General features: G+C 43.0%; 1 protein-coding gene across 1 annotated transcript in view; it reads right to left on the bottom strand.

Annotated features, from left to right (window-relative positions):
* SLC34A2 (solute carrier family 34 member 2) overlaps nucleotides 1–8,939 on the bottom strand; it is a 64,475-nt gene extending 55,536 nt beyond the window's left edge. Inside the window, exon 1 of the mRNA XM_034426290.3 lies at nucleotides 8,717–8,939. Coding sequence (XP_034282181.1) covers nucleotides 8,717–8,740 — 24 coding nt within the window. The 5' untranslated portion in view covers nucleotides 8,741–8,939. The remainder of the gene's footprint in view (nucleotides 1–8,716) is intronic.
* Nucleotides 8,940–9,273: the final 334 nt, after the last annotated feature.

The following is a 9,273-nucleotide window of genomic DNA, read 5'->3' on the forward strand; positions in this document are numbered from 1 at the left end:
ATGCAAGCACCCCCTGTGCATGTGCCCCGTCCCCGTGCATGTGCAACAGAGACCCAAGGGCCAGGTGGCTGGCAGGAGCACGCACGCATGTGCGGTGGAGCTGGGTTGGGGCGATGGCTGGGTGCCCGCAGAGAGGGCTCTGTGTGCCAGCTGTGGCACATGTGCCACAGGTTCGCCATCACAGTTTTAGATAGTGTTATAAATGGTAAACAAACCCAATATTTATGGTAAGAATCCCACGTCTTACCTAAACATAATATAAACTTAGCTCTTGTGAAACCAATAGCAATAATTAATCAAGAAGTTAAATTTTTTACAAGATTATTAACATTTTTAACTGAAAATACAGGTAGTCCTCGACTTACAACAGTTCATCAAAGTTACGACGGCCTGGGGGGAAAAAAATGACTTATGATTGTTTTTCACACTTACGACCATTGCAGTATCTCCTTCTTGGTCAGGTGATCGAAATTCAGTTGATTTGGCAACTGGTTCAGACTTATCACGATTTATGATGATTTCAGATTTATGACCGTTGCAGCATCCCCGGGGTCACGTGATCCCCTTTTGCGACCTTTTGACGAGCACAGGCCACAGGGGGGAAGGGGGGAAGCCAGATTCACTTAACAACCATGTGACTGATTTAACAACTGCAGTGATTCACTTAGCAACTGCAGCAAGAAAGGTGGCCAAATGGGGCAAAACTCACTTAACGTCTCACTTCGCAGCACAATTTTTGGGCTCAATTGTGGTCGTAAGTCGAGGACTACCTGTGCCCCATACCGTGCCCAAAAAAAATACGGCAAAGTTTTACCGAACAGTTTCAATAAATCAATTCCAGATTAAGTTTAACGAACTGCAGCCTCTCCCCTCTCTCTTCTCTGTCCCGACATAAGTTTCAAAGATCATCAAAAGCAAAAAAAGAAAGAAGAAGATAAAAAAAATAAAATAATAAAATACCAAAAAAATATGCTTTATAGACCCAGGAAATTGGATCTATAAAATGGCTTTGGAAAAACCCTTGATGAAAAACATTCTAATTATTGTCTCTTGGAAAAAAACCGCTTGATTCTCTGTTTTTTTTCGTTTCTTTTGTTTTGGAACTGTGTCAATATTTCATTCGAAGGTTTATTTAGGTCAGGAGCAAACAGCTCGAGGGGAATGTTCAGGTTGAGGAATAGTTTATGCACAACCTTGGCAGAAGGGAGAAAAAAAACATGCTAAAACATGTTCCGTTTCCTTATTTAAGCTGGACAATTTTTATTTTTAGTTGCAACCTTTAAAGGCTCCCTTATATGTATAGGTAGCCCTCGATTTACAACGGTTCATTTAGTGACTGTTTCAAAGTTACAACGGCACCCAGAAAAGGGGCTGATGACCGTTTTTCACACTTCCCTCCACCCTGTCAAAATATTTACTAAGTCTGCACTACTATTAATCTTCTCATCGTTCCCACCACCCATCTCCTCCCACTTATGACTGTAACTTTGTTGCTGGTATTCTTACGATTTATATTGATATTGTTTCCTGATTGCTTATTTGAACCCTATGACTATCATTAAGTGTTGTACCTTATGATTCTTGACAAACGTATCTTTTCTTTTATGTACACTGAGAGCGTATGCACCGAAGACAAATTCCTTGTGTGTCCAATCACACTTGGCCAATAAAGAATTATGTTCTGTTCTGTTCTGTTCTGTTCTATTCTATTCTATTCTATTCTATTCTATTCTATTCTATTCTATTCTATTCTATTCTATTCCATTCCATTCTGTATTTTCTATTCTATTCTATTCTATTCTATTCTATTCTATTCTATTCTATTCTATTCTATTCTATTCCATTCCATTCTGTATTTTCTATTCTATTCTATTCTATTCTATTCTATTCTATTCTATTCTATTCTATTCTATTCTATTCCATTCCATTCCATTCCATTCTGTATTTTCTATTCTATTCTATTCTATTCTATTCTATTCCATTCCATTATTCTATTCTATTCTATTCTATTCCATTCCATTCCATTCCATTCCATTCTGTATTTTCTATTCTATTCTATTCTATTCTATTCTATTCTATTCTATTCTATTCTATTCTATTCTATTCTATTCTATTCCATTCCATTCCATTCCATTCTGTATTTTCTACTCTATTCTATTCTATTCTATTCTATTCTATTCTATTCTATTCTATTCTATTCTATTCTATTCCATTCCATTCCATTCCATTCCATTCCATTCCATTCCATTCTGTATTTTCTACTCTATTCTATTCTATTCCATTCCATTCCGTTCCGTTCCATTCCGTTTCCATTCCATTCCATTCCATTCCATTCCATTCTGTATTTTCTATTCTATTCTATTCTGTTCTGTTCTGTTCTGTTCTGTTCTGTTCTGTTCTGTTCTGTTCCGTTCCGTTCCGTACCGTTCCGTTCCATTCCGTTCCATTCTATTCTATTCTATTCTTACAACTGTTGCAGCATCCCCTGGTCATGTGATCAGAATTCAGACGCTTGACAACTGACTCGTATTTATGACGGTTGCCGTGTCCCCCAGCCACGTGATTCCCTTTTGCATCCTTCGGACCAGCAAAGTCAATGGGAAAAGCCAGATTCACTGTGCAAACGTGTCACTAACTTAACAAATAGCAATAGCAGTAGCACTTAGACTTATATACCACTTCACAAGTGCTTTACAGCCCTCTCTAAGCAGTTTAAAAAGTCAGCCTATGGCCCCCAACAATCTGGGTCTTCGTTTTACCGGCCTTGGAAGGATGGAAGACTGAGTCAACCTTGAGATGGTCAGGATTGAACTGCTGGCAATGGGCAGAGTTAACCTGCAATACTGCATTCTAACCACTGTGAAGGGAGGGAGGGAAGGAGGGAGGGAGGGAGGGAGGGAGGGAGGGAAGGAAGGAAGGAAGGAAGGAAGGAAGGAAGGAAGGAAGGAAGGAAGGAAGGAAGGAAGGAAGGCTGAGTCAACCTTGAGCCGGTCAGGATCGAACTGTTGGCAATGGGCAGAGTTAGCCTGCAATACTGCATTCTTACCACTGGGAAGGAAGGAAGGAAGGACGGAAGGAAGGAAGGAAGGAAGGAAGGAAGGAAGGAAGGAAGGAAGGAAGGAAGGAGATTATAATTAGAGTGAGGGAGGCTCTGAGGGAAGTCTAGCCTTAGCAATTGGCCACCACAGGTGCCCCCGACACGGATGGTGTCGAGCTGGCCATGCCCACTATGGCCACACCCCCGCCCCTCTCCCGAGGTCAAACACAACCCTGATGTGGCCCTCAATGAAATCGAGATTGACACCCCTCCGTCAAACAATGCCTGACAAAGAACTTGACAAATTCTTCCCAGTTTAACATCAGACAAACTGTTCTTGGCGCACAGCAACGGGAACTCATTCATTTTGGTCAGCGGTCTCCAACCTGTGCGGCTTAGTGGCCCGGCTGGGTTGGGAGAGGGAAACCGGCCCACGTGAGTGTCGGGCTGATGTGCACACGCGTGCACACAGCTCGATTCATGCACGCATCAGGCCGGCATGCACACCGCAGTGTGTTGAGCTGCGCGAGTGCGTTGCACGCCAACCTGATGCTTGCGCAGCCCGGTTGCGAATAGGCCGCAATCCGTTGGTGGGCCGCAGCCCAAAGGTTGTGTGAATCCCTGACTTAGGTGAATAAGGAGGACACAACCAGATCTGTGCACCGCCCTGAGTCCACTAGGAGAAGGGCGGTATATAAATTGAATAAATAAATAAATAAATAATCTCACACACTCAGCTTTTAAAAAAAAAAATGAGGAAAAAAATGGCACGCGGGCACAGTCCTGCCAGAACTTCTCTGAAAGAGGCACGAGGTTGTTTAAATGATTTCTGCTATCAAATTCTGTTTGAACGGTATGATTCACCAGATTAAATCCAATAATCTTGTGTACACTCATTACAAGCGTTGTTTAGGTTCTCCCACAATATCTCTCCCTGGGAACCGATTCAAAAGCAGACTTTATAAAGACTATATATAGACTTTTGCTGAATGTTGTGACAGGTTTGTCAGCTAGTTGTTGGGTTTAACATAACACAAACATAAGCCGGTTTTCTCATCTTTTTTTTTTTTTTTTTTTTATGCATGAGAATAACAATAACTTGGCAACCAGGAAATCGGTAAACAGTCAGCTCCGTTAATTTGGATAAACAAACCTACCGAAAGAGAATCCTTCACAAAATGTCGACTTTCGGAATGTCCGGTATTGAATATACTATAGAATAATCAAACCAGGAAGTTTTTCAACAAAGACTTCAAGATCAAGTTCTCCTTTCAGAAGGATCAATTCGAAATCATGGTTAAGGACATTTATGTATATATTTAAAAAAATTCTCTTCTCAGCCGTGTGGCTGGTATGAGTCTTCCTCAGTCTCAGGTCTTCTACCAGAGGCCTAAGAATTTACGGGTTCTGCTTAGGATCTTAGCTCTTCCTAGCCCTTCGCTCTTCTGAACAAAGAGGTCCAATGTCATTCCTGGGATCTGTTAGATCCACTGGGTCAGCACAGTCCTGAATGCTCCTGGGATCACCACTGCAGTCACTTTGGCTTTTACTTTCCACATCCTCTCCAATTCCTCCTTCAGTATGTATGTATGTATGTATGTATGTATGTATGTATGTATGTATGTATATATATATATATATATATATATAGAGAGAGAGAGAGAGAGAGAGAGAGAGAGAGAGAGAGAGAGAGAGAGAGAGAGAGAGAGAGAGAGAGAGAGAGAGAGAGAGAGAGAGAGAGCGCGCCTTGGTAGTACAGTGGTCTAAGGCACCCTGTTATTAAGCTGGTTATTAAGACCAGCTGCCTGCAATTACTGCAGGTTCGAATCTCGCCAAGGCTCAAGGTCGACTCAGCCTTCCATCCTTTCTAAGGTAGGTAAATTGAGGACCCAGATTGTGGGGGGTGCCCTGAGTCTCCAGAGAAGGGCGGCATATAAATCAAATTTTTATATATATATATATATATATATATATGTTTTCTCAGGTTTTCGCGGGTGTTTGTATGTAGGTCTTTGGTTATTCGAGTCTTCTCCCACGTAAAATTATAACTGTGTTATAACTCCCACGTAAAATTATTATGTATGTATAAAAATATACATACATACACATACATACATACATACATATATATACACACACACAAACTTGATATACACACAGATTAACAGATGAGTTGGAAGGGACTTTGGAGGTCTTCTACTCCAGCGGCCACCAACTGGTGGTCCATGAGCCACTGGTGGTCCGTAAGAAAATTTTGGTGGCCCGCAGAAAAATTGTTTGCATTTTTTATATTGCACAAAATACTATTTATCTTTTTGAAAAATTCATATTATGGTCCGCGGGATTTAAAATTATGAATTTAGTGATCCCTGAGGTACAAAAGGTTGGCAGCCCCTGTTCTAGTCCAACCCCCTGCCCAAGCAGGAGACACTTCACCATTTCTGACAGACGGCAGTCCAGTCTCTTCTTGTTGTGGCCTGTCAGCGGCCTGTACAGTTAGTAGCTGATTCCGACAGCGAGGAGGCTGGTGTGCAGCTGGCACTCGAGTCAGACAATGAGGAGGCTGGAGAAGATGTGGTGCCAGAGGTGGGGATTCAGCCAGGGCCTTCAGAACCTCCAGAAGCTCCCATAAGTGAAGAGGAAGAAGAGGAGGAGCCTCTTCTCGATGCACAGGCGCGCAGAGCTGCCAAAAGGCAGGAGTGGCTCCTCAGGAGGAGGTCTCCTCGAGAGTAAGGCTTGGGGCTAATTGGCCACTCCCTTAGCCTATTTAAGGAGGAACGACGACTGATGCAATTTGCAGGAAACAACTTCATTCATATTCCTTCGCGTCTTGACTCCAGAAATGTTTGATTTGGCTCTTGTTTCTCTTGTCAGTTTTCCTGCAAATTGCTTCTGGGCATTCTGCCAACCACAGTAAGATTATGGTTATCTGAAATACTGTGCCTCAGAACTGAGTTATTATTCTTTGGATTCTTGTCGGCTGTTAATGAAGTTAAATTAACAGCCCTTGTTCAGAAAAGATTAATTTAAACTGTACTTGTGTTTGAACAACTACTAAGAAAGCTCATTAGTAGTCCTTAATTAGTAAACTAAGATTTGTACAGACTTTGTGTGTGCTGTGTTCTTTGGGATCCGTAGCTGGGGCCAAACACTTCTTGAAAGCTTACACACACACACACACACACACACACACACAGAGAGAGAGAGAGAGAGAGAGAGGGAGGGAGGGAGGGAGGGAGGGAGGGAGAGAGAGAGAGAGAGAGAGAGAGAGAGAGAGACAGAGAGAGAGATTAATTGATTGGAAAGCTGTCAATACCCGGAAACACTGAAACAGAAGCCAGAACATCATTGGCAGTCCTGGAAAAAAACTGAAATCTAAATATAGTTTTCCAGATAAATCTAAACAAGGGTTCCAATTGTGTACGATAAGATCAAGGGACTCATCTTTCCTTGGTAGACCAAGGAGGAAACACAACCAGATCAGTGGTGGGTTGCCTCTGGTTCGGACCGGTTCGCAAGAACCGGTAGTAAAACTGGTGGGAGGCCCCGCCCACCGCCCCAGATGTCATCATAGGCGATTTATTTATTTATTTATTTATTTAATTTATTTTATTATATTTCTATACCGCCCTTCTCCTGCGGGACTCAGGGCGGTGCAGAGCCGAGATAAAACATAACATATAAAATTTAAAAAACAGGTTAAAAACAATTAAATAATTTCGGCCCAGTAATTAAAATAACCCAATTAAAACCAAATTCAATTAAAACTGAGAGGATGGGATCAAGCCAGCCCAGCTAGATGGAACAAGTGTGTCTTCAGGGCCCGATGAAAAGTCCGGAGATCTGATATCGTGCGTATCTCAGGGGGCAGGTCATTCCAGAGGGCAGGCGCTGCCACGGAGAAGGCTCTCCCCCTGGGGGTCGCCAGCCGGCACTGCCTGGCCGACGGCACCCTGAGGAGGCCCTCTCTGTGTGAGCGAACCGGTCGGTGGGAGGCTATCGGCGGCAGAAGGCGGTCTCGCAAATACTCCGGCCCTAAGTCACGGAGCGCTTTAAAGGTGGTCACCAACACCTTGAAGCGCACCCGGAAGACCCGGAAGATTTGCGCAGAAACAAGATGCGCATGTTCACTTCACTCACTCACGCGCGCAATCCCATTGTGAACTGGTAGTAAAGGTAAGTAGAACCCACCCCTGAACCAGATGAGTTAATTCTACTTTATTGTATGCGTACCAGAGATGGTATTCAGCCAGTTCAGAGCAGTTCGCTCGAACCGGTAGTGGAAATCGCGGGTGGCCCCTGGTCTATGCCATCCGCTCACATTTGCAAACCGGTAGAGAACGCAAATGAATACTACCCCTGAAAGCTACATTAGCAAAATCTTGCAAGTCTGAAAGTACCAATCGCCCACTGTCGCTTTCACAGCCTGGGAATTTAAGCAGGATTCTTCCTCTGCCCATTTCCCAGCTGAGGGTTATGCCCACTCTTATCTTTGTGTTCTCTGGACAGCATTTTTTGCCTTGCTTCTCAAGAGTTTTGTCTAACATTATACCATTACTCAAGGGAAGCTACTACCTGAACTAGGAAAACACGCCCTTTAAAGACTTTTAGAGGATTTAGTTTGATTGATATAAACCTGACATGGTGGATAACGGAATTATGAAAATCCCTGTCCTTCAAAGCAAATGTTGGAGAAGACTCATTTTCCATAAAACGTTATCTAGAAGTTAGAAGTTCTGGAGACCTATGCAGGTTTTATGGGATGCCGTGGCTCAGTGGCTAAGATGCTGAGATTGTCGATTGAAAGGTCGGCAGTTCAGCGGTTCAAATCCCGAGTGCCGCGTGATGGAGTGAGCTGCCGTGACTTGTCCCAGCTTCTGCCAACCTAGCAGTTCAAAAACAGGTAAAAAATGCAAGTAGAAAAATAGGGACCACCTTTGGTGGGAAGGTAACAGCGTTCCGTGCGCCTTTGGCGTTGAGTCATGCTGGCCACATGACCATGGAGACGTCTTCGGACAGCGCTGGCTCTTCGGCTTTGAAAGGGAGACGAGCACCGCCCCCTAGAGTTGGAAACAGCTAGCACATATGTGCGAGGGGAATCTTTACCTAATCATATCATTCTCATATTTTTAAATTCAAGTGATTTAACATTTCCATAAATTAATCCAGGGCCCCTTCAACTCTTAGATCTCTAAAGTCTAAGCATGGATGGATCCCATTGTGAGCCTCAAGACTGAAAATCCTCATCGGTTTTCTAACAATGAAATTAATATAAAATATACTGCGGTGTGTTATGTGTTTATAAACAGATATAAATGATCTCTTCTATATTTTACATTCAAACCTCAGTTGGAGTTCCACTAAGAATATAACCCTGATAAAATGAACTCCTGGTGGTTCGTAGTTTGTACAGATGCAGATAAGGGAGCTGAGTTTTTATTTCGACTTGAAGACAACATTTTATAGATTGTAATATGGTGAAAGTCTACAATGATGCTCTCCAAACTTGGCAACTTTACAACTTGTGGACTTCAACTCCCAGAATTCCCCAGCCAACCTGGGGAATTCTGGGAGTTGAAGTCCACAAGTCGTAAAGTTGCCAAGTTTGGAGATCCCTGGTCTACAAAGAAATAGCAAACCTGGAGAACAAGCCATAGTGTCCCACATTCGCTCACTGACCTGTATATTTCTTCTTGCCTTCATACAGTTGTCTGCATCCCATCGCTTTGACCATATTTAATCCTTGAACTCGGTTAATCTATGCTTTAAATTCCCTCCAAATTTCCCCTCAAGGTTCTCATGTCGGAATTCTGAGGTGAAGATTCTTCAAACGTTTTCCGGATGTGTAAATCTGTTCAACAGAAGACAGCTGTCACAAACGAGCAGCCACCATTAAGCCACGCTTGGTTGTAACACGACTCTACGCTCCTTCGACACAGCCATATATCATGGTTTAGCAATAATGTCGATTGAACCTAAGCCTTCTTAGCTCAAAGCCAAGCAAGCTACCTTGGGGACTTCATGCAATGTGAAAACTATGTCTAAATTGGGATGGTCACAGACACAGCAACTCTCACAGTTCACGCATAGCCCCTTCGGATAGAATACAGGTAGAGCTCAATTTACAACCGTAATTGGCTCCAAAAATTCTGTTGCTAAGCGAGACGCTTGTTAAGAGAGTTTTGCTCCATTTTACAATCTTTCTTGCTACAGGTGCTAAGGGAATCCCTGCACTT

This window comes from Pantherophis guttatus, chromosome 8, assembly GCF_059756535.1.
Source record: "Pantherophis guttatus breed Tessera chromosome 8, ASM5975653v1, whole genome shotgun sequence".
Lineage (NCBI taxonomy): Eukaryota > Metazoa > Chordata > Lepidosauria > Squamata > Colubridae > Pantherophis > Pantherophis guttatus.